The sequence below is a fragment of the Pelophylax lessonae genome, assembly GCF_965119305.1.
Source record: "Pelophylax lessonae genome assembly, contig: HAP1_SCAFFOLD_138, whole genome shotgun sequence".
NCBI lineage: Eukaryota > Metazoa > Chordata > Amphibia > Anura > Ranidae > Pelophylax > Pelophylax lessonae.
The window spans coordinates 211,917-237,609 of record NW_028120136.1 but is presented as its reverse complement, the minus strand read 5'-3'; the positions used below and the strand labels follow the sequence as shown (position 1 = coordinate 237,609).

The 25,693-nt window shown below is 46.5% G+C and overlaps 1 protein-coding gene across 1 annotated transcript in view; it reads left to right on the top strand.

The window, feature by feature from the left end:
- The window catches only part of GNMT (glycine N-methyltransferase), a gene marked incomplete at its 5' end in the record, with an annotated part of 69,264 nt that overhangs the window by 24,116 nt on the left and 19,455 nt on the right, over window positions 1–25,693 (top strand). Inside the window, 2 exons of the mRNA XM_082275976.1 lie at window positions 7,958–8,085; window positions 11,176–11,289. Coding sequence (XP_082132102.1) covers window positions 7,958–8,085; window positions 11,176–11,289 — 242 coding nt within the window. The remainder of the gene's footprint in view (window positions 1–7,957; window positions 8,086–11,175; window positions 11,290–25,693) is intronic.

Below are 25,693 nucleotides of genomic sequence, written 5' to 3'. Positions count from 1 at the left end.
GAATTACTGTAAATGGGACAGTAATATTTGTCACCTATATATCTCAATAAATATATGAAGACTATTCCTGGCCTGATTGATTCTGAACATGTTCATTGAAAGAGCCAATCACATTGGCCTCTGTTCCATGTTTTTCAGTGTCAGAGATGGACAGTCTGTCACTGGTGGTCTCTTCCTATTGTCTGTGTATTGAGGTGTAATGTGGATTCTGCTAAGCCTGTCTGTCCCATTGTTAATTGTTAACCACTTCCATACAGAGCAGTTACACCCCTTCCTGCCCAGACCAATTTTCAGCTTTCAGCGCTCTCACACTTTGAATGATAATTACTCAGTCATACAACGCTATACCCAATCAAATTTTCTATCATTTTTTTTCACACAAATTGAGCTTTCTTTTGGTAGTATTTAATCACCAATGGGTTTTTCATTTTTTGCGATGTAAGTGAAAAAACAGCGAAAATTAAAAAAAAAAAAACATTTTGTTTTAGTTTCTATTATAACATTTTGCAAATAAGTAATTTTTTTTCATAAATTTGGGCCAAAATTGATACTTCTACATTTCTGGTAATAATAACACAAATTAGTGGTTATTATTTAGTCTGTGTGAAAGTTATAGAGAGTCTACAAGCTATGGTGCCAATCATTGAAAATTGATCACACCTGATGTACCGACAGCCAATCTCATTTCTTGAGGCCCTGAAATGTCAGGACAGTACAAATACCCCCCAAATCACCCCTTTTTCGAAAGTAGACATTCCAGGGTATTTAGTAAAAGGCATGGTGAGTTTTTTGAAGTTGTAATTTTTTCCCACAATTCTTGGGAAAATTAAGAAATATATTTTTTTTTTACACAAAATAGTTATAATAATAAGTTATTTCTCACACACAGTATATGCATACTTGCAATTATACCCCAAAATACATTCTGCTACTCCTCCTGAGTATGGCGACACCACATGTGTGAGACTTTTACACAGCCTGGCCACATACAGAGGCCCAACATCCAAGGAGCACCATCAGGTGTTCTAGGAGCATAAATTACACATATAATTTCCTTACAACCAATCACACTTTTGAAGGCCCTGGAGCACCAGGACAATGGAATTACCCACAAAATGACCCCAACACTTAATCTAGGAGGCATGGGCTGCAGATAGGTACTCAGGTACTCTGATGGGCTGCAGATAGGTACTCAGGTACTCTGATGGGCTGCAGACAGGTACTCGGGTACACTGATTGGCTTCAGAAAGGTACTCGGGTACTCTGATGAGCTTCAGAGAGGTACTTGGGTATTCTGATGGGCTAGAGACAGATACTCGGGTAATCTGATGGGGTGCAAATAGGTACTCGGGCACTCTGGGCTGGAGACAGGTACTCAGGTACTCTGATGACAGGTACTCGGGTACTCCGATGACAGGTACTCTGATGACAGGTACTCGGGTACTCCGATGACAGGTACTCAAAGTACCCCAGTACCTGTCATCAGAGTACCAGAGTACCTGTCATCAGAGTACCCGAGTACCTGTCATCAGAGTACCCGAGTAGCTGTCATCAGAGTACCCGAATACCTGTCACCAGCCCATCAGAGTATCCGAGTACCTGTCACCAGCCCATCAGAGTATCCGAGTACCTGTCATCAGAGTACCTGATGGGCTGGTGACAGGTACTCGGGTACTCCGATGACAGGTATTTGGGTACTCCAATGACATGTACTCGGGTACTCCGATGACAGGTACTCAAAGTACCCAAGTATCTGTCATCAGAGTACCCGAGTACCTGTCATCAGAGTACCCGAGTACCTGTCATCAGAGTACCCGAATACCTGTCACCAGCCCATCAGAGTATCCGAGTACCTGTCACCAGCCCACCAGAGTACCCGAGTACCTGTCATCAGAGTACCCGAGTACCTGTCATCAGAGTACCCGAATACCTGTCACCAGCCCATCAGAGTATCCGAGTACCTGTCACCAGCCCACCAGAGTACCCGAGTACCTGTCATCAGAGTACCCGAGTACCTGTCATCAGAGTACCCGAATACCTGTCACCAGCCCATCAGGGTACCCGAGTACCTGTCACCAGCCCATCAGAGTACCCGAGTACCTGTCATCAGAGTACCTGAGCCTCTGTCACCAGAGTACCAAAGTACCTGTCATCAGAGTACCCAAATACCTGTCACCAGCCCATCAGAGTACCCGAGTACCTGTCACCAGCCCATCAGAGTACCCGAGTACCTGTCATCAGAGTACCCGAGTACCTGTCATCAGAGTACCCAAATACCTGTCACCAGCCCATCAGGGTACCGGAGTACCTGTCACCAGCCTATCAGAGTACCCGAGTACCTGATAGGCTGGTGACAGGTACTCTGATGGGCTGGTGACAGGTACTTTGATGAGCTAGTGACAGGTCCTCTTTATTGGGGGGGAAATCAGTGTGTTTTGGGGTGCACTATGATTGGTAACTAGCTGTTACCACAATGACAGCTAGTTACCGTGTTCTCTGTTGACATTCTGTGACCGGTTGTGATTGACTGCCGGTCACGTGGTAAAAAGCCAATTTCATTGGCTCTTTACCTAGATCGGGGATGGGCTCTGTCCGAGGGAGCGCAGTATCGGATCAAGGAGCCCTTCCTGCTGGCATCATTTTACTATGGCCCGGTATGGAAGTGGTTAATGAACTCACATATTGTTTCTGTCCAGATGGATAGATAATTAGTTCAGGTTAATTCTATTTCTGTATACAATTTCATCTGCATATGATAATGTAATCAGGCACCTGACCTGGTGGGGTAATCTGATTAGGAGGGGGATGTCCATCCTGTATATATTCAGTGTGAGTTGCTCAATTAAGGTTCCAGTTCTATACAAGCTAAGTTATCGGCTAGCTTTGTATGGGGGCGGCTGGAATATCTGATATCTATGCTCAAGACTGGAGGAAGCCGTATTCTGACGGGAACCCACAAACACAGTGTGGGGTCGCCATACATTTGGGTCTTAGGAAAGATGGAGGTTCAGGGGCACAGAGTCAGGTACACCAAGTATCAGGGGTGAAGGATGAGGAGTTCAGGGTGATGCCAGGAGAATGCTCCTTGGACAAGAAGGGAGAGGTGGAGGCCCTAGAGAGCTAGACAAAGCTTGAGGCCCATGCAGAACACAGGCAGCAATGGCTCCACAGAGTCCCAGTGGTCCTAGTCACAGCATACACAGGTGCAGAACTACAAGTCCCAGAGGTCCTGGAAACAGCGTATACAGGTGCAGAACTACAAGTCCCAGTCACAACGTACACAGGTGCAGAACTACCAGTCCCAGAGGTCCCGGACACAGCATAGACAGGTGCAGAACTACAAGTCCCAGAGGTCCCAGGCACAGCATACACAGGTGCAGAACTACAAGTCCCAGAGGTCCCGGACACAGCATACACAGGTGCAGAACTACAAGTCCCGGACACAGCATTCACAGGTGCAGAACTACCAGTCCCAGAGGTCCCGGACACAGCATAGACAGGTGCAGAACTACAAGTCCCAGTGCCAATCACACTGAGAGTCTGCCATAATGTGAACATGCCGGGTATACATGCCAATCACACTGGGAGTCTGCCATAATGTGAACATGCCGGGTATATGTGCCAATCACACTGGGAGTCTGCCATAATGTGAACATGCCGGGTATACATGCCAATCACACTGGGAGTCTGCCATAATGTGAACATGCCGGGTATACCTGCCAATCACACTGGGAGTCTGCCATAATGTGAACATGTCGGGTATACATGCCAATCACACTGGGAGTCTGCCATAATGTGAACATGCCGGGTATATGTGCCAATCACACTGGGAGTCTGCCATAATGTGAACATGCCGGGTATATGTGCCAATCACACTGGGAGTCTGCCATAATGTGAGGCATGCCGGGTATACCTGCCAATCACACTGGGAGTCTGCCATAATGTGAACATGCCGGGTATACCTGCCAATCACACTGGGAGTCTGCCATAATGTGAACATGCCGGGTATACATGCCAATCACACTGGGAGTCTGCCATAATGTGAAACATGCCGGGTATACATGCCAATCACACTGGGAGTCTGCCATAATGTGAACACGCCGGGTATATGTGCCAATCACACTGGGAGTCTGCCATAATGTGAACATGCCGGGTATATGTGCCAATCACACTGGGAGTCTGCCATAATGTGAACATGCCGGGTATACCTGCCAATCACACTGGGAGTCTGCCATAATGTGAACATGCCGGGTATACCTGCCAATCACACTGGGAGTCTGCCATAATGTGACCATGCCGGGTATACATGCCAATCACACTGGGAGTCTGCCATAATGTGAACATGCCGGGTATACGTGCCAATCACACTGAGAGTCTGCCATAATGTGAACATGCTGGGTATACGTGCCAATCACACTGGGAGTCTGCCATAATGTGAACATGTCGGGTATACATGCCAATCACACTGGGAGTCTGCCATAATGTGAAACATGCCGGGTATACCTGCCAATCACACTGGGAGTCTGCCATAATGTGAGGCATGCCGGGTATACGTGCCAATCACACTGGGAGTCTGCCATAATGTGAGGCATGCCGGGTATACGTGCCAATCACACTGGGAGTCTGCCATAATGTGAACACGCCGGGTATACGTGCCAATCACACTGGGAGTCTGCCATAATGTGAGGCATGCCGGGTATACCTGCCAATCACACTGGGAGTCTGCCATAATGTGAACATGCCGGGTATATGTGCCAATCACACTGGGAGTCTGCCATAATGTGAACATGCTGGGTATACCTGCCAATCACACTGGGAGTCTGCCATAATGTGAGGCATGCCGGGTATACGTGCCAATCACACTGGGAGTCTGCCATAATGTGAACATGCTGGGTATACCTGCCAATCACACTGGGAGTCTGCCATAATGTGAGGCATGCCGGGTATACGTGCCAATCACACTGGGAGTCTGCCATAATGTGAAACATGCCGGGTATATGTGCCAATCACACTGGGAGTCTGCCATAATGTGAACATGCTGGGTATACCTGCCAATCACACTGGGAGTCTGCCATAATGTGAACACGCCGGGTATACATGCCAATCACACTGGGAGTCTGCCATAATGTGAGGCATGCCGGGTATACCTGCCAATCACACTGGGAGTCTGCCATAATGTGAAACATGCCGGGTATACCGGCCAATCACAAGAGCTGCAGCTGCTCCCTGCACTCACCTACTTACAGGCAGGCACTGTGGAGAAAATCATCCTCAAAGTTTATAGCAAAGGCTCTCTAGTCAGGGTACAACTTTATCTCACTCTGGGGGGCATTTATCAATTTCTTTACAAACAAAAGAAATGCTAAACAGGGGCAAAGAGACAGATAAAGAGACAGATAAAGAGACAGATAATGAGACAGATAAAGAGACAGATAATGAGACAGATAATGAGACAGATAATGAGACAGATAAAGAGACAGATAATGAGACAGATAAAGAGACAGGTAATGAGACAGATAAAGAGACAGATAATGAGACAGATAATGAGACAGATAAAGAGACAGATAAAGAGACAGATAAAGAGACAGATAATGAGACAGATAAAGAGACAGATAATGAGACAGATAATGAGACAGATAATGAGACAGATAAAGAGACAGATAATGAGACAGATAAAGAGACAGGTAATGAGACAGATAATGAGACAGATAATGAGACAGATAAAGAGACAGATAAAGAGACAGATAATGAGACAGATAATGAGACAGATAATGAGACAGATAAAGAGACAGATAAAGAGACAGATAATGAGACAGATAATGAGACAGATAAAGAGACAGATAATGAGACAGATAAAGAGACAGATAATGAGACAGATAATGAGACAGATAAAGAGACAGATAATGAGACAGATAAAGAGACAGATAATGAGACAGATAAAGAGACAGATAATGAGACAGATAATGAGACAGATAATGAGACAGATAAAGAGACAGATAATGAGACAGATAATGAGACAGATAATGAGACAGATAAAGAGACAGATAAAGAGACAGATAATGAGATAGATAAAGAGACAGATAATGAGACAGATAAAGAGACAGATAATGAGACAGATAAAGAGACAGATAATGAGAGAGATAATGAGACAGATAAAGAGACAGATAATGAGACAGATAATGAGACAGATAATGAGACAGATAAAGAGACAGATAAAGAGACAGATAATGAGATAGATAAAGAGACAGATAATGAGACAGATAAAGAGACAGATAATGAGACAGATAAAGAGACAGATAATGAGAGAGATAAAGAGACAGATAATGAGACAGATAATGAGACAGATAATGAGACAGATAATGAGACAGATAAAGAGACAGATAAAGAGACAGATAAAGAGACAGATAATGAGACAGATAAAGAGACAGATAATGAGACAGATAATGAGACAGATAATGAGACAGATAAAGAGACAGATAATGAGACAGATAATGAGACAGATAAAGAGACAGATAATGAGACAGATAATGAGACAGATAAAGAGACAGATAAAGAGACAGATATGAGACAGATAAAGAGACAGATAAAGAGACAGATAATGAGACAGATAAAGAGACAGATAATGAGACAGATAATGAGACAGATAATGAGACAGATAAAGAGACAGATAATGAGACAGATAATGAGACAGATAATGAGATAGATAAAGAGACAGATAATGAGACAGATAAAGAGACAGATAATGAGACAGATAAAGAGACAGATAATGAGACAGATAATGAGACAGATAAAGAGACAGATAAAGAGACAGATAAAGAGACAGATAAAGAGACAGATAATGAGACAGATAAAGAGACAGATAAAGAGACAGATAAAGAGACAGATAAAGAGACAGATATGAGACAGATAAAGAGACAGATAAAGAGACAGATAATGAGACAGATAAAGAGACAGATAATGAGACAGATAATGAGACAGATAATGAGACAGATAAAGAGACAGATAATGAGACAGATAATGAGACAGATAAAGAGACAGATAATGAGACAGATAATGAGACAGATAATGAGATAGATAAAGAGACAGATAATGAGACAGATAAAGAGACAGATAATGAGACAGATAAAGAGACAGATAATGAGACAGATAATGAGACAGATAAAGAGACAGATAAAGAGACAGATAAAGAGACAGATAATGAGACAGATAAAGAGACAGATAATGAGACAGATAATGAGACAGATAAAGAGACAGATAAAGAGACAGATAATGAGACAGATAATGAGACAGATAAAGAGACAGATAATGAGACAGATAATGAGACAGATAAAGAGACAGATAATGAGACAGATAATGAGACAGATAATGAGACAGATAAAGAGACAGATAATGAGACAGATAATGAGACAGATAAAGAGACAGATAATGAGACAGATAATGAGACAGATAAAGAGACAGATAATGAGACAGATAATGAGACAGATAAAGAGACAGATAAAGAGACAGATAATGAGATAGATAAAGAGACAGATAATGAGACAGATAAAGAGACAGATAATGAGACAGATAAAGAGACAGATAATGAGACAGATAATGAGACAGATAATGAGACAGATAAAGAGACAGATAATGAGACAGATAAAGAGACAGATAAAGAGACAGATAAAGAGACAGATAATGAGACAGATAAAGAGACAGATAATGAGACAGATAATGAGACAGATAAAGAGACAGATAAAGAGACAGATAATGAGACAGATAATGAGACAGATAAAGAGACAGATAAAGAGACAGATAATGAGACAGATAAAGAGACAGATAAAGAGACAGATAATGAGACAGATACGAGACAGATTTTGGTAAGATTGTTGATACATTGTTTGGGGGGCTCTCTCTGCTCAGTTTCGGGGTGACCATCCATGGAAGTCCTGACTAATCCTCTTCTCCCGCTCCTTAGTGTGGATTCAGAGATGTTGGTGGAGGACGGCTTCTCAGTGGTCAGCGTTGACGCCAGTGATAAGATGCTGAAATACGCACTGAAGACCCGCTGGAACCGGAGGAAAGAGCCGGCATTCGATCGATGGGGTATGGCTTGTGTTCTATACACAGAAAACACTCAGCCATGTCCTCTGTCCATGTCCTCTGTCCGTGTCCTCTGTCCGTGTCCTCTGTCCATGTCCTCTGTCCGTGTCCTCTGTCCATGTCCTCTGTCCGTGTCCTCTGTCCATGTCCTCTGTCCGTGTCCTCTGTCCATGTCCTCTGTCCGTGTCCTCTGTCCATGTCCTCTGTCCATGTCCTCTGTCCGTGTCCTCTGTCCATGTCCTCTGTCCGTCTCCTCTGTCCGTGTCCTCTGTCCATGTCCTCTGTCCATGTCCTCTGTCCGTGTCCTCTGTCCGTGTCCTCTGTCCGTGTCCTCTGTCCATGTCCTCTGTCCGTGTCCTCTGTCCGTGTCCATGTCCTCTGTCCATGTCCTCTGTCCGTGTCCTCTGTCCGTGTCCTCTGTCCATGTCCTCTGTCCGTGTCCTCTGTCCATGCCCTCTGTCCATGTCCTCTGTCCGTGTCCTCTGTCCGTGTCCTCTGTCCATGTCCTCTGTCCGTGTCCTCTGTCCATGTCCTCTGTCCGTGTCCTCTGTCCATGTCCTCTGTCCGTGTCCTCTGTCCGTGTCCTCTGTCCGTGTCCTCTGTCCATGTCCTCTGTCCATGTCCTCTGTCCGTGTCCTCTGTCCGTGTCCTCTGTCCATGTCCTCTGTCCGTGTCCTCTGTCCGTGTCCTCTGTCCGTGTCCTCTGTCCGTGTCCTCTGTCCGTGTCCTCTGTCCGTGTCCTCTGTCCATGTCCTCTGTCCGTGTCCTCTGTCCGTGTCCATGTCCTCTGTCCATGTCCTCTGTCCGTGTCCTCTGTCCGTGTCCTCTGTCCATGTCCTCTGTCCGTGTCCTCTGTCCATGTCCTCTGTCCGTGTCCTCTGTCCATGTCCTCTGTCCGTGTCCTCTGTCCATGTCCTCTGTCCGTGTCCTCTGTCCATGTCCTCTGTCCATGTCCTCTGTCCGTGTCCTCTGTCCATGTCCTCTGTCCGTCTCCTCTGTCCGTGTCCTCTGTCCATGTCCTCTGTCCATGTCCTCTGTCCGTGTCCTCTGTCCGTGTCCTCTGTCCGTGTTCATGTCCTCTGTCCATGTCCTCTGTCCGTATACTCTGTCCATGTCTATGTCCTCTGCCTGTGTCCTCTACCTATGTCCATGTCCTCTGTCTGTGTCCATGTCCTCTGTCCATGTCCTCTGTCCATGTCTATGTCCTCTGCATCATCTGCATGTGTCCTCTGTCTGTGCCCTCTTTCCATGTCTATGTCCTCTGCCCGTGTCCTTTGTCCATGTCCTCTGTCCGTGTTCTCTGTCTGTGTTCTCTGTCCATGTCTATGTCCTCTGCCCGTGTCCTCTGTCCATGACCTCTGTCCTTGTCCTCTGTCTGTTTCCATGTCCTCTGTCCGTGTCCATGTCCTCTGTCCGTGTCCTCTGTCCATGTCTATGTCCTCTGTCTGTGTCCTCTGTCCATGTCCTTTGTCCATGTCCTCTGTCCGTGTCCATGACCTCTGTCCTTGTCCTCTGTCTGTGTCCATGCCCTCTGTCCTTGTCCTCTGTCTGTGTCCATGTCCTCTGTCCGTGTCCATGACCTCTGTCCTTTTCCTCTGTCTCTGTCCATGTCCTCTGTCTGTGTCCTCTGTCCATGTCCTCTGTCCATGTCCTCTGTCCGTGTTCTCTGTCCATGTCTATATCCTCTGCCCATGTCCTCTGTCCATGTCCTTTGTCCATGTCCTCTGTCCGTGTCCATGACCTCTGTCCTTGTCCTCTGTCCGTGTCCATGACCTCTGTCCTTGTCCTCTGTCCGTGTCCGTGTCCTCTGTCCGTGTCCTCTGTCCATGTCCTCTGTCCGTGTCCTCTGTCCGCGCCCTCTGCCCGTGTCCTCTGTCCGTGTCCTCTGCCCGTGTCCTCTGCCCGTGTCCTCTGTCCATGTCCTCTGTCCGTGTCCTCTGTCCATGTCCTCTTTCCCTGTCCTCTGCCCATGTCCTCTGTCCGTGTCCTCTGTCTGTGTCCTCTGTCCATGTCCTCTGTCCGTGTCCTCTGTCCATGTCCTCTGTCCGTGTCCTCTGTCCGTGTCCTCTGTCCATGTCCTCTGTCCGTGTCCTCTGTCCATGTCCTCTGCCCGTGTCCTCTGTCCGTGTCCTCTGTCCGTGTTCATGTCCTCTGTCCATGTCTATGTCCTCTGTCCGTATACTCTGTCCATGTCCTCTGTCCGTGTCCTCTGTCCATGTCTATGTCCTCTGCCTGTGTCCTCTACCTATGTCCATGTCCTCTGTCTGTGTCCATGTCCTCTGCCCGTGTCCTTTGTCCATGTCCTCTGTCCGTGTTCTCTGTCTGTGTTCTCTGTCCATGTCTATGTCCTCTGCCCGTGTCCTCTGTCCATGACCTCTGTCCTTGTCCTCTGTCTGTTTCCATGTCCTCTGTCCGTGTCCATGTCCTCTGTCCGTGTCCTCTGTCCATGTCTATGTCCTCTGTACGTGTCCTCTGTCCATGTCCTTTGTCCATGTCCTCTGTCCGTGTCCATGATCTCTGTCCTTGTCCTCTGTCTGTGTCCATGACCTCTGTCCTTGTCCTCTGTCTGTGTCCATGCCCTCTGTCCTTGTCCTCTGTCCGTGTCCATGACCTCTATCCATGTCCTCTGTCCATGACCTCTGTCCTTGTCCTCTGTCTGTGTCCATGTCCATGACCTCTGTCCTTTTCCTCTGTCTCTGTCCATGTCCTCTGTCTGTGTCCTCTGTCCATGTCCTTTGTCCATGTCCTCTGTCCGTGTCCATGACCTCTGTCCTTGTCCTCTGTCCGTGTCCATGACCTCTGTCCTTGTCCTCTGTCCATGTCCTTTGTCCATGTCCTCTGTCCGTGTCCATGACCTCTGTCCTTGTCCTCTGTCCGTGTCCTCTGTCCGTGTCCTCTGTCCATGTCTATGTCCTCTGCCCGTGTCCTCTGTCCGTGTCCTCTGTCCATGTCTATGTCCTCTGCCCGTGTCCTCTGTCCATGTCCTCTGTCCGTGTCCTCTGTCCATGTCCTCTGTCCGTGTCCATGACCTCTGTCCTTGTCCTCTGTCTCTGTCCATGTCCTCTGCCCTCATCACTTCTCTGTATGTTTCAGTGATTGAGGAGGGAAATTGGCTGACTTTGGATCGGGATATCTCTCCTCCGGGAAGGGGATTCGATGCGGTTATTTGTCTGGGGAACTCGTTCGCTCATCTTCCAGACTTCAAAGGTAATTGGCTTCCTAACCCTGTACCGGCATCGGGCTTCTACCTGCAGGGCAGCCATCAGAAATTCTGGGGCCCCCCAGGCCTGACCACCAACAATGGCCGTCTCACCAAGTCCTTCAGTGCACCCACTTTTATTTTATCACTCCTACAACTTAATATATGAAAATGAAGAGTGAATCCAAGTCATCCGAGCTTCCAAGATTCCAAGACAAGCCTGGCACCCCGACTTTTCACATCTCCTTCCTTTACATGCCCATGTCACAGAAAGGGGGGAGGGGCAGTTAAAATGTTCACCCTACCCTCCCTCACATGGCCATTTCATTACAATCCAGCAAAGAGACAGCCCCTCTATCAAAGAGACATCCCAATATAGCAAAGAGACATCCCAATATAGCAAAGAGACATCCCAATATAGCAAAGAGACATCCCAATATAGCAAAGAGACATCCCAATATAGCAAAGATATATCCCAATATAGCAAAGAGACATCCCAATATAGCAAAGAGACATCCCAATATAGCAAAGATATATCCCAATATAGCAAAGAGACATCCCAATATAGCAAAGAGACATCCCAATATAGCAAAGAGACATCCCAATATAGCAAAGAGACATCCCAATATAGCAAAGATATATCCCAATATAGCAAAGATATATCCCAATATAGCAAAGATATATCCCAATATAGCAAAGAGACATCCCAATATAGCAAAGATATATCCCAATATAGCAAAGATATATCCCAATATAGCAAAGATATATCCCAATATAGCAAAGAGACATCCCAATATAGCAAAGATATATCCCAATATAGCAAAGATATATCCCAATATAGCAAAGAGACATCCCAATATAGCAAAGAGACATCCCAATATAGCAAAGAGACATCCCAATATAGCAAAGATATATCCCAATATAGCAAAGATATATCCCAATATAGCAAAGATATATCCCAATATAGCAAAGATATATCCCAATATAGCAAAGAGACATCCCAATATAGCAAAGATATATCCCAATATAGCAAAGATATATCCCAATATAGCAAAGAGACATCCCAATATAGCAAAGAGACATCCCAATATAGCAAAGAGACATCCCAATATAGCAAAGATATATCCCAATATAGCAAAGAGACATCCCAATATAGCAAAGAGACATCCCAATATAGCAAAGAGACACCCCAATATAGCAAAGATATATCCCAATATAGCAAAGAGACATCCCAATATAGCAAAGAGACATCCCAATATAGCAAAGATATATCCCAATATAGCAAAGAGACATCCCAATATAGCAAAGAGACATCCCAATATAGCAAAGATATATCCCAATATAGCAAAGAGACATCCCAATATAGCAAAGAGACATCCCAATATAGCAAAGAGACATCCCAATATAGCAAAGATATATCCCAATATAGCAAAGAGACATCCCAATATAGCAAAGAGACATCCCAATATAGCAAAGAGACATCCCAATATAGCAAAGATATATCCCAATATAGCAAAGAGACATCCCAATATAGCAAAGAGACATCCCAATATAGCAAAGAGACATCCCAATATAGCAAAGAGACATCCCAATATAGCAAAGATATATCCCAATATAGCAAAGAGACATCCCAATATAGCAAAGAGACAGCCCCTCTATCAAAGAGACATCCCAATATAGCAAAGAGACATCCCAATATAGCAAAGAGACACCCCAATATAGCAAAGATATATCCCAATATAGCAAAGAGACATCCCAATATACCAAAGAGACATCCCAATATAGCAAAGAGACATCCCAATATAGCAAAGATATATCCCAATATAGCAAAGAGGTATCCCAATATAGCAAAGAGACATCCCAATATAGCAAAGAGACATCCCAATATAGCAAAGAGACATCCCAATATAGCAAAGATATATCCCAATATAGCAAAGATATATCCCAATATAGCAAAGAGACATCCCAATATAGCAAAGAGACATCCCAATATAGCAAAGATATATCCCAATATAGCAAAGAGACATCCCAATATAGCAAAGATATATCCCAATATAGCAAAGAGACATCCCAATATAGCAAAGAGACAGCCCCTCTATCAAAGAGACATCCCAATATAGCAAAGAGACATCCCAATATAGCAAAGAGACACCCCAATATAGCAAAGATATATCCCAATATAGCAAAGAGACATCCCAATATAGCAAAGAGACATCCCAATATAGCAAAGAGACATCCCAATATAGCAAAGATATATCCCAATATAGCAAAGAGGTATCCCAATATAGCAAAGAGACATCCCAATATAGCAAAGAGACATCCCAATATAGCAAAGAGACATCCCAATATAGCAAAGATATATCCCAATATAGCAAAGATATATCCCAATATAGCAAAGAGACATCCCAATATAGCAAAGAGACATCCCAATATAGCAAAGAGACACCCCAATATAGCAAAGATATATCCCAATATAGCAAAGAGACATCCCAATATAGCAAAGAGACATCCCAATATAGCAAAGATATATCCCAATATAGCAAAGAGACATCCCAATATAGCAAAGAGACATCCCAATATAGCAAAGATATATCCCAATATAGCAAAGAGACATCCCAATATAGCAAAGAGACATCCCAATATAGCAAAGAGACATCCCAATATAGCAAAGATATATCCCAATATAGCAAAGAGACATCCCAATATAGCAAAGAGACATCCCAATATAGCAAAGAGACATCCCAATATAGCAAAGATATATCCCAATATAGCAAAGAGACATCCCAATATAGCAAAGAGACATCCCAATATAGCAAAGAGACATCCCAATATAGCAAAGAGACATCCCAATATAGCAAAGATATATCCCAATATAGCAAAGAGACATCCCAATATAGCAAAGAGACAGCCCCTCTATCAAAGAGACATCCCAATATAGCAAAGAGACATCCCAATATAGCAAAGAGACACCCCAATATAGCAAAGATATATCCCAATATAGCAAAGAGACATCCCAATATAGCAAAGAGACATCCCAATATAGCAAAGATATATCCCAATATAGCAAAGAGGTATCCCAATATAGCAAAGAGACATCCCAATATAGCAAAGAGACATCCCAATATAGCAAAGAGACATCCCAATGTAGCAAAGATATATCCCAATATAGCAAAGAGACATCCCAATATAGCAAAGATATATCCCAATATAGCAAAGAGACATCCCAATATAGCAAAGATATATCCCAATATAGCAAAGATATATCCCAATATAGCAAAGAGACATCCCAATATAGCAAAGATATATCCCAATATAGCAAAGATATATCCCAATATAGCAAAGAGACATCCCAATATAGCAAAGAGACATCCCAATATAGCAAAGAGACATCCCAATATAGCAAAGATATATCCCAATATAGCAAAGAGACATCCCAATATAGCAAAGATATATCCCAATATAGCAAAGAGACATCCCAATATAGCAAAGAGACAGCCCCTCTATCAAAGAGACATCCCAATATAGCAAAGAGACATCCCAATATAGCAAAGAGACACCCCAATATAGCAAAGATATATCCCAATATAGCAAAGAGACATCCCAATATAGCAAAGAGACATCCCAATATAGCAAAGAGACATCCCAATATAGCAAAGAGACATCCCAATATAGCAAAGATATATCCCAATATAGCAAAGAGGTATCCCAATATAGCAAAGAGACATCCCAATATAGCAAAGAGACATCCCAATATAGCAAAGAGACATCCCAATATAGCAAAGATATATCCCAATATAGCAAAGATATATCCCAATATAGCAAAGAGACATCCCAATATAGCAAAGAGACATCCCAATATAGAAAAGAGATATCCCCCAGGCAGCTGGTCCCCTAGGGATGCCCAGGCCCCCAAGTATGTATAGGCTGCCCCCCGATATCAGCCCTAAGGCAGACTGTCCTGTCTTTACATTGTCTTTAATGTTTTTCATGCATCACAGCAGTCCTGGTTTTTATAGAAATCCTGCAGTCCCTGAAATCTGAGCGTTGTCCTGGAAGACTCCCCGCCCACTCTCACTATTCTGCACAGCTCCCAGCGGTCCCGGATTTGGAAGAAAGTCCCTCTGCCCCTCTTTTCTCCTCATTTTGGTCTGATCTTTAGAATTGTATATAAAATATATAATTTATCTCCCAGTGCTAAACCTTTCATCCATCAATTGCTGCACTCGTAATTTACAAAAGCCAATATAAAGGAATAGTAGTGGGCTTAACCACTTGAAGTCCGGAAGATTTACCCCTTTTCATGACCAGGCCATTTTTTTGTTATACGGCACTGCATTAATTTAATGGACAATTGCACAGTCATGCGACGTCGTACCCAAATAAAATTGATGTCCTTTTTTCCCACGGTATTTCATCACCTCTGTGGTTTTTATTTTTTGCACTAAAAACCAAAAAAGACCGACAATTTTGACAGAAAAAAAACAAAAGAATATTTTCACTTTCTGCTATAAAACATCCAATTATAACTGAAAAAAATCGAATTTCTTCATCAATTTAGGCCAATATGTATTCTGCTATGTAAAATCCCAATAAGTGTATATTGATTGGATTGCGCAAAAGTTTTATCATCTACAAGCTATGGGTTTTTTTATTTTAAATACATTTTTCATTTTTTTTTGCTAGTATAGCGGGACTGCGATGTTGCGGCGGGCAATCTGACATAAGTGTGACACTTTGTGGGAACCAGTGACACCAATACAGTGTTCAGTGCTAAAAATATTATACGCTCACTGTACTAATGACACTGGCTGGGAAGGGGTTAACATCAGAGGTGATCAAAGGGTTAACTGTGTGCCTAGCCAGTGTTTGTGTACTGTGGGGGAGGTGCTTGTGCTAGGGGAAGACATAGATCAATGTCTCTGCAGGATCACAGGATCCATGCTTTCCCTCCAGTCAGAACGGCGGTCTGCCTTGTTTACATAGACCAGTGCTCCCCAAACTTTTTATCGCCAAGGACCGATAAACGTTTGATAATTTTTCCGTGGCCCACTTGTTTTCATTTTATAATTTTAATTTAATTGTATTTAAACATGCTTTCAAAATAAAATACAGTTACACCAAAAAATTAGCGTGCCCCCTTTCAATGCAGAGAGACCAGCGTGCCCCCTTTCAATGCAGAGAGACCAGCGTGCCCTCTTTCAATGCAGAGAGACCAGCGTGCCCCCTTTCAATGCAGAGATGCCAGTGTGCCCCCTTTCAATGCAGAGATGCCAGCGTGCCCCCTTCAATGCAGAGATCGTCATGCCCCATTCAATGCAGAGATGCCAGCGTGCCCCCTTTCAATGCAGAGATGCCAGCATGCCCCCTTTCAATGCAGAGATGCCAGCGTTCCCCCGTTCAATGCAGAGATGCCAGCGTGCCCCCTTTCAATGCAGAGATCATCGTGCCCCCTTTCAATGCAGAGATGCCAGCGTGCCCCCTTTCACTGCAGAGATACCAGCGTTCCCCCTTTCAATGCAGAGATGCCAGCAGGCCCCCGTTCAATGCAGAGATGCCAGCGTGCCTCCTTTCAATGCAGAGATCATCGTGCCCCCTTCAATGCAGAGATCATAGTGCCCCCTTTCAATGCAGAGATGCCAGCGTGCCCCCTTTCAATGCAGAGATGCCAGCGTGTCCCCTTCAATGCAGAGACCATTGTGCCCCCTTCAATGCAGAGATTCCAGCGTTCCCCATTTCAATGCAGAGATCATTGTGCCCCCTTTCAATGCAGAGATGACAGCGTTCCCCCTTTCAATGCAGAGATGCCAGCGTGCCCCCTTCAATGCAGAGATCATTGTGCCCCGTTCAATGTAGAGATGCCAGCGTGCCCCCTTTCAATGCAGAGATGCCAGCGTGCCCCCTTTCAATGCAGAGATGCCAGCTTGCCCCCTTTCAATGCAGAGATGCCAGCGTTCCCCCTTTCAATGCAGAGATGCCAGTGTGCCCCTTTCAATGCAGAGATCATCATGCCCCATTTCAATGCAGAGATGCCAGCGTGCCCCCTTTCAATGCAGAGATGCCAGCGTGCTCCCTTTCAATGCAGAGATGCCAGCGTGCCCCCTTTCAATGCAGAGATGCCAGTGTGCCCCCTTTCAATGCACAGAGACCAGCGTGCCCCCTTTCAATGCACAGAGACCAGCATGCCCCCCTTTCAATGCACAGATACCAGCGTGCCCCCTTTCAATGCAGAGAGACCAGCGTGCCCCCTTTCAATGCAGAGAGGCCAGCTTGCCCCCTTCAATGCACAGATGCCAGCTTGCCCCCTTTCAATGCAGAGATACCAGCGTGCCCCCTTTCAATGCAGAGATACCAGCGTGCCCCCTTTCAATGCAGAGATGCCAGCTTGCCCCCTTACAATGCAGAGATGCCAGCGTGCCCCCTTTCAATGCAGAGATGCCAGCGTGCCCCCTTTCAATGCAAAGATGCCAGCGTGCCCCCTTTCAATGCAGAGAGACTAGCGTGCCCCCTTCAATGCAGAGATGCCAGCGTGCCCCCTTTCAATGCAGAGATACCAGCATGCCCCCTTCAATGCAGAGATCGTGCCCCCTTTCAATGCAGAGATGCCAGCGTGCCCCGTTTCAATGCACAGAGACCAGCGTGCCCCCTTTAAATGCACAGAGACCAGCGTGCCCCCTTTAAATGCACAGAGACCAGCGTGCCCCCTTTCAATGGACAGAGACCAGCGTGCCCCCTTTCAATGCAGAGAGACCAGCGTGCCCCCTTCAATTCAGAGATGTCAGCGTGCCCCCTTTCAATGCAGAGATACCAGTGTGCCCCCTTTAAATGCAGAGATACCATCGTGCCCCCTTCAATGCAGAGATCATTGTGCCCCCTTTCAATGCAGAGATGCCAGCGTGCCCCCTTTCAATGCAGAGATGCCAGCGTTCCCCCTTTCAATGCAGAGATGCCAGCGTTCCCCCTTTCAATGCAGAGATTCCAGCGTGCCCCCTTTCAATGCAGAGATGCCAGCGTGCCCCCTTTCAATGCAGAGATACCAGCGTGCCCCCTTTCAATGCAGAGATACCAGCATGCCCCCTTTCAATGCAGAGATCATTGTGCCCCCTTTAAATGCAGAGATGCCAGCGTGCCCCCTTTCAATGCAGAGATACCAGCATGCCCCCTTTCAATGCAGAGATGCCAGCGTGCCCCCTTTCAATGCAGAGATCATCGTGCCCCCTTAAAATGCAGAGATGCCAGCGTGCCCCCTTTCAATGCAGAGATACCAGCATGCCCCCTTTCAATGCAGAGATGCCAGCGTTCTCCCGTTCAATGCAGAGATACCAGCATGCCCCCTTTCAATGCAGAGATGGCAGCGTGCCCCCTTTCAATGCAGAGATGCCAGCGTTCCCCCTTTCAATGCAGAGATGGCAGCGTGTCCCCTTTCAATGCAGAGATGCCAGCGTTCCCCCTTTCAATGCAGAGATGGCAGCGTGTCCCCTTTCAATGCAGAGATGCCAGCATGCCCCCTTCAATGCAGAGATCATCGTGCCCCCTTTCAATGCAGAGATGGCAGCGTGTCCCCTTTCAATGCAGAGATGCCAGCGTACCCCCTTTCAATGCAGAGATGCCAGCTTGCCCCCTTTCAGTGCAGAGATGCCAGCTTTCCCCCTTTCAATGCAGAGATTCCAGCGTGCCCGCGTGCCAGCCCCCCCCCGCGAGACCAGTGCACTTACCTCAGGCAGCGGCGGCTTCTCTTCAGTCCCCCGGCGTCTCCTCGAGTACTCAGTCCTCCCGCCTCCTCCTCGGCCAATGGCTTGAGGTTTGCCTTTCGTCCAATCAGGAAGCGGGAGGACCCGCTTCCTGATTGGCCAGGAGGAGGATCCGTGTGACAATAGCAAATTTTCATTCGCTATTGTCACAAAATGTGTGGGCTCGGGGCGCACTGCTCTGCACCCCGGCGCCCCCAACGCACCGGCCGCCACTGCCGAGACAGTAAAATAATTTAAAGTTCCTTGGGCGGCCCGGTACCGTTTGATCCACAGACCGGTACCGGTCCACGGCCCGGGGGTTGGGGAACACTGACATAGACCACCATTCTGTCTGTCTGCAGGATCAGCGATTGCCGGTGCACATCGAGTCCCGCAGTGTATAATCACAGTGTGAGCGAGCTGCCGGCGGTGTGCATTCCCGCCCCTACCCGGAAGTTCAGTATCACATATATACTGTATAGTGATCGACTAATATCGGTTTTTCGTTGCCGATACCGATATTTTGGCGATCGCATATCGGTATCGGCTGATATTGGCCGATATTTTTGCACATTTAAAATTTTGCAAAATAAACACAAATATCAACACAAATCTGTAAGTGCCGGTGTTCCGTGAGAATTACCTACCCGTGAGAAAAACCTACCCCCGTCACTTCCGGTTCACGGCAGTCTGTGTAACGCGAGCAGTTACATTAAAACAGCTGTGCTGCACTATGAGTCATCTCTGCTCCTGTCCCTGTCACTTCCCTGATCTTGGCTACTAAATATAAAAGCGGCGGCGGCTGTATGAAAAGATAAATCACGGAGCCGCCAGCCGCTTTTATATTTAGTAGCCAAGATCAGGGAAGTGACAGGGACAGGAGCGGAGATGACTCATAGTGCAGCACAGCTATTTTATGTCACCCCCGCTTTGGTAGGTTTTTTTAACGGACACCGAGATCGTTTCAGACTAGTGCGCATGCGCACTAGTCTGATCCTCAGCTCTTCCATTAGGTATCCGGGGCTGTGAGCATGCGCACTGCTGCGCTGCTCAGCTGCTCCTGGCCGGAAGTGACGAGGGGTAGGTTTTTCTCACGTTACACCGGTTCACACTGTTCTGACTTGCCAGGCGACTTGGTCACCTGACAAGTAGCGGACCGTGCTGTGCAATGGAACCGTTCTAATAGGAGCGACTCAAGTCGCTCCGACTTAGAAAAAGGTTCCTGCACTACTTCGGGGCGACATCGGAGCCACTTGCATTGACTTCCATTATGTGAAGTCGTTGCAAGCCGCGCCAAAGTCGTGGTGCACAGGCGATGGCATAACTCGCCCGAAGTCGTGTCACCCTAGTGTGAACCGACACTTACTGAACATGTAAAACTTTATTTATTAATATTTTTAACAATAAGGGCTCGTTCTCCACACCTTACCTGCATGAGAACTGATAGGAAAAGTGCACTTGCAGGGACATCGGTTTCACATCATCTGATTGTGCATTAATTCATAATAAACTGCTGCAGTAGGGCACTCACAAAAAAGCTAGACAGTGGAGTGGAGTGGATTGGAGTGGATTGGAGTGGAGTGGATTGGAGTGGAGTGGAGTGGATTGGAGTGGATTGGAGTGGATTGGAGTGGAGTGGATTGGAGTGGAGTGGAGTGGAGTGGAGTGGAGTGGATTGGAGTGGAGTGGAGTGGATTGGAGTGGAGTGGATTGGAGTGGAGTGGATTGGAGTGGAGTGGAGTGGAGTGGAGTGGATTGGAGTGGAGTGGATTGGAGTGGAGTGGATTGGAGTGGAGTGGAGTGGATTGGAGTGGAGTGGAGTGGAGTGGATTGGAGTGGAGTGGAGTGGAGTGGATTGGAGTGGAGTGGATTGGAGTGGAGTGGAGTGGAGTGGATTGGAGTGGAGTGGAGTGGATTGGAGTGGAGTGGATTGGAGTGGAGTGGAGTGGATTGGAGTGGAGTGGAGTGGATTGGAGTGGATTGGAGTGGATTGGAGTGGAGTGGAGTGGATTGGAGTGGAGTGGAGTGGATTGGAGTGGATTGGAGTGGAGTGGAGTGGATTGGAGTGGATTGGAGTGGATTGGAGTGGAGTGGATTGGAGTGGAGTGGAGTGGATTGGAGTGGATTGGAGTGGATTGGAGTGGAGTGGAGTGGATTGGAGTGGAGTGGAGTGGAGTGGAGTGGATTGGAGTGGAGTGGATTGGAGTGGAGTGGAGTGGAGTGGATTGGAGTGGAGTGGATTGGAGTGGAGTGGATTGGAGTGGAGTGGAGTGGAGTGGAGTGGATTGGAGTGGAGTGGATTGGAGTGGAGTGGATTGGAGTGGAGTGGAGTGGAGTGGAGTGGATTGGAGTGGAGTGGAGTGGATTGGAGTGGAGTGGATTGGAGTGGAGTGGAGTGGAGTGGAGTGGACACTACTCTTTTCAATACTCCCAGTTAAGTAAAACAATATTATTCTGCAGAATGGATCCTAGGTCTAGAGTCCCAGAGTCTGTGTATCTTGGGGAGATGTGGACTTGAATCCAAAGTAACATTACTCTAAGGGTCCCCCAGAATACACCCCACAAAGAGCAGTGTTCCCTCACAAGCTAGGACCCAAAGTCAGTAGGCAAGAGGCTAGCCTGCACTCCCCTCTAAAAGCCCCTGTCCTGAGTGAGTTTGTCACAACTGGTATCTGCTATCCGGGTACGACAGTCTTCTCCTATGAATTCACAGAAAGCCCCCTTGGAAGCTAACAGATAATCAAGTGCCATCTTTTCCTGCAGTACAAGAGTCTTCATTTTTTGTTGTTCCTGAGTAATCTCCTTTACTGCTTCAACGATCTCATTGAACATCTTATCCACAATGGACAAGAAATTGTTCAATCGCTTCATAAGTTCAATCCCCATACCCGGTCCAAGCTGGGAACCATGCCCAGGCCTGGTCGTGGTTGGAGTACAGTTCCCTGCTAGCTCTCCCTGATGTCCTTGCCTTTGCACCAGCAGATCCTCACCATCGGCTGTACTGTAGGATGCCTAGACAAGCCTCACTAAAGCACATGAACATCATTAGGGGAAATTACCTTTTAAGCGGCAGAACCACATAGGAAATAATAGGGACCTGTCAGAACCGTACAGGAAGAATTTCTCTGACGGTCACGGGCACTAAGTAGTGACATAATAGAATGGGGGATTGCTCCTTCAGTCTGAACATCACTCCCTTCCTTCCAACAGATATAATCTGGTCTATTAATGTCATTAAAGAGACCACGGGTTTCATTGGTAAGATTGACTGTTATACCTTTCTCACAAGCGATAGATCCTACAATCCTATTCCCTTTGCCAAAACTAAGGTTGAAGCACATCTGGGGACTACCTAGTTGTCCTGATACCCAAACTGAATTAGAAAGCAAAGAACAGGAGCCAGAGCTAAGAGCTAATGTTAAACCTATAACTGATGTTACCCTCTAGAAATGTGCCATTCATTTCTATAGACAAGTGTCTCCTGGTCGTCTTTGCAAGTTTCTCATATTTCTTCATGCCAATATGAACGTTGTATATAGCATGAACTGCTGCCATTGCTGGGGTGCAATGGCTCGGGGGAGATTTAGAGCAAACCCAGCAATTGGTCCTGTTCGCCATCTTAGCAAGCTGAAGATGCATTTTAAACAATAGGTTTGGATGCTTTTCCCTCGCTAAAATACACTAAGCTAAGAATATAAATAAAACCGATACTCCTCATTCTTTGACGTAATTGAGCAGCTTCTTGCAGAGGCCGATGTGCACTCAGTTGTCCCTCAGCTTTAAGGAAGTCGGCGTTGTCAGTTGAACCTGGAATGGCCCGGTGTATCTCGGTTCTGGTCCCGTCCTTTGATGTTTCATCACAACAACCCAGTCACCAGTTGAATAGAATGTAAACTGGTTATCGTGTCAGGGTCCGGGAGAGACTCCTGAACCCTATGATGGACCTTTTGGAGCTTCCTTTGCAGGGACTGTTATTACCTCTTCAGCTGAAAATATAAAGATGACAGCTGCTGAGGAAAATCTAATCCAAAGCGAAAGGAGTGACCTGATTAAAACTTACCTGATCCCGGTATTTCTGTATGTCAGCTTTGTCTGCGTTTTGCCAGTGTCTCTCTATGCTAAGATCTACAGCTGTTTTTTTCCAGATGTTATGGAGAAACAAACTGAACCTCATTAGGAGCTCTGTAACCAATCTTCCCAGGCCTATGGGTGGCTTAGGTATGGTCAACCCGGTGGTATTTTTTTTCTCTGATGTTTTTGAAGCATAATTTTGGTAACATGCTGGCAAAGGAACCGCCTGGGTTGGTTGGCTTTTTTTTTAGTCCTGGTTAAGGCCTTTTCTGCGAAGTTGGGAGAATGGTTAGCCAGTGAAAAGCCTGAGGGTCCGACATGGTGAGCTCCCAGCTTATGTTGCCCCGTGTCTAAAAATACTTCGGCAGTGGGGAGTGATGGCGGAGGAAATTAAGTCTCTTCCTAGGAAGGCCCTGAAGAAGAGGGTTGTTGAATCTGCCTTTAACGAGCCACTGGCCTTGAGGGATTGCCCAGGCCCTGTTATGAGGGAGGGTCTGCTTAATCTGATTAATCTGGAGAGATTCCCTTTGAAGTTTCGGGATTTGGCCTGGCTCTCATTCCATGGCAGACTTTATGTGAAGGGCAACTTGAAGCATCGCTCTGCGGAGAACTGTGGCTGTCCAAGAGTGGAGTGTGGAGGTGTGGAGGAGACTATGAACCATTTCTTGCTTCAGTGCCCCTTTAATATAGAAGTCTATAAGCGGGTGGGTGGGGCTCTGGGTATCCCTTTCCTTTCCGGCTTAAGTTATGCAGAGTGGTCGTACAGGGCTTTTGAGACACATCTGGATTTTGATTTCGAGACACTTTTTCTAGTTAGCTTAGTAGTTCGTTACTTCATGTGGAATGCACGGTGTCAGGTTTCCACTCAGAAAAAAGTCCTTCCTGTCGAGGTGGTGGTGCACAATGTGACGGGACTCACCGTCACTGGAATTTAAAGACGGATAAGTCATGGGGCTAATGGAGCCTTGCCTCTAGCCTAGAAGCTAAACCTTTATTCCTGTAAACTGTAAGGTACAGGAAGTCCACTCCTTATATGGGCATCCAGGAACTGGTAGAGACAGCATGGCTGCTAATCATTGAAGTGCTTTTGTCTAAAATAGGGTCTGAGACACCTTTTCCATTCACCTATTGTAAACTGTGCTAATGAGCCCACCTGTCTGTCTGCTTTAAGAGAAACTTATAGGAATGTTGATTAGATGCTAAGGGGGGGGGGGGGTTGTCCCACATTGTAAATTTTGTGCACTGTATGAGAGTGTAAAACTCTGTTACTATTGGATGGTGAATATTATGTTCAGTCTTCAACAAGGTCCATCTGGGTGGTAACTTTGTGGGTGAAAACTGTATATAAGTCGTGTTCAATAAAGTTGTGCTGAGTTCATTCAACCTCAATCTAGAGTTCTGTCTCTTATTGGGGGATATGCTGCAAGGGATTGCTATGGTCCTCCATACTCCCTTAGAGAATCACTGAGCTCTTTTAAGATCTTGTGTAGAGCTTGTTCTGCTGCACTCTCTGAGGAAAGAGAGGTTCACCCACAGGAACCTGGAGCCTTGTCGTAGGTCCAGGGTGGGTAGGAGATTGCAAAACCCTAACCAAGCTGCGGCGGTTCGTGGAATCTGAAGTGGTTACAGTGTCTGGTGGAGTGCTTGGAGTCCTCGGAAAGCACTAGGAGCATCTTTCAACGGAGGCACCCGGTCCGGGGTGCCCTGTTCCGTTACACACAATATTCTGGGTGAGGTTGGGAAGATTCGGGGTCTTGAGAAGGACAGGTGGCGGCCAGGAGACTGGGCAAAGGCGTGGAGGAATGTCAGGTCCCCGTAGCTGCTGTCTGTCAGTCTCTGGGTGTGCGGCTTTTCTTTCTGTCCTTTCACGCCCCCTAGATTTTTATAAGATTGAATTTTTGTAAAAAGGCTGCATGCATGGGATAAATGTGTAATTATTTCTTAGCCTGAGGGTGTGTTTAGGTGGAGGTTGGGGTGGGGGGTGTTTAGGTGGAGGTTAGGGGGGTGTTTAGGTGGAGATGTCGGGAAGGGGCGGGGCGAGGGTCCTGCGATGTCACTGGCCGCAAATCGCTCGGTGGCTCCTGTGAGTGCAATGCGGATGGCGGACAGCATCATTCCAGCAGAAGGGGATTGGCGACTTTGGAAGCGAGGACCCGGCGCTGTCAGCTTGGATGCAGGACCTGCGGCTGGTGGGGTTTAGTGTCCTGGGCAGCCTTGTAAGTATGTTTTTCTCTTCTTTTTTTACTGGGGTTTATTTCAGGTTGCTGGGGCAGTAGGTGGAGGTTTTCTGGGAACTATGCGGTGTGGGGGATCAGTTTCTTCTTTAGAGAGTCATGGTAACAGCCTGCAGGGGACACCCTCTCAGCTAGGTCTGCGGGCATTGCGTTTATCGCTTGCATGGGTTTGGGCGATGCCTTGTCTCACGCCGGGTTTGTATTCCCGGGTGGGGGGCTGCAGGGCATTTCTTGTCGGATCCGGTTCCCACTATCAGTTTCAGCGATATGCATCATGGCGGCGCCTGGCGCCTTGTTGCTTGGAGGATGCCTGGGGCACAATTGGGCTGCACATTTGACCCGTTTTACTGAATCGTGGGACATGCAGTGTTCGGGTGCTT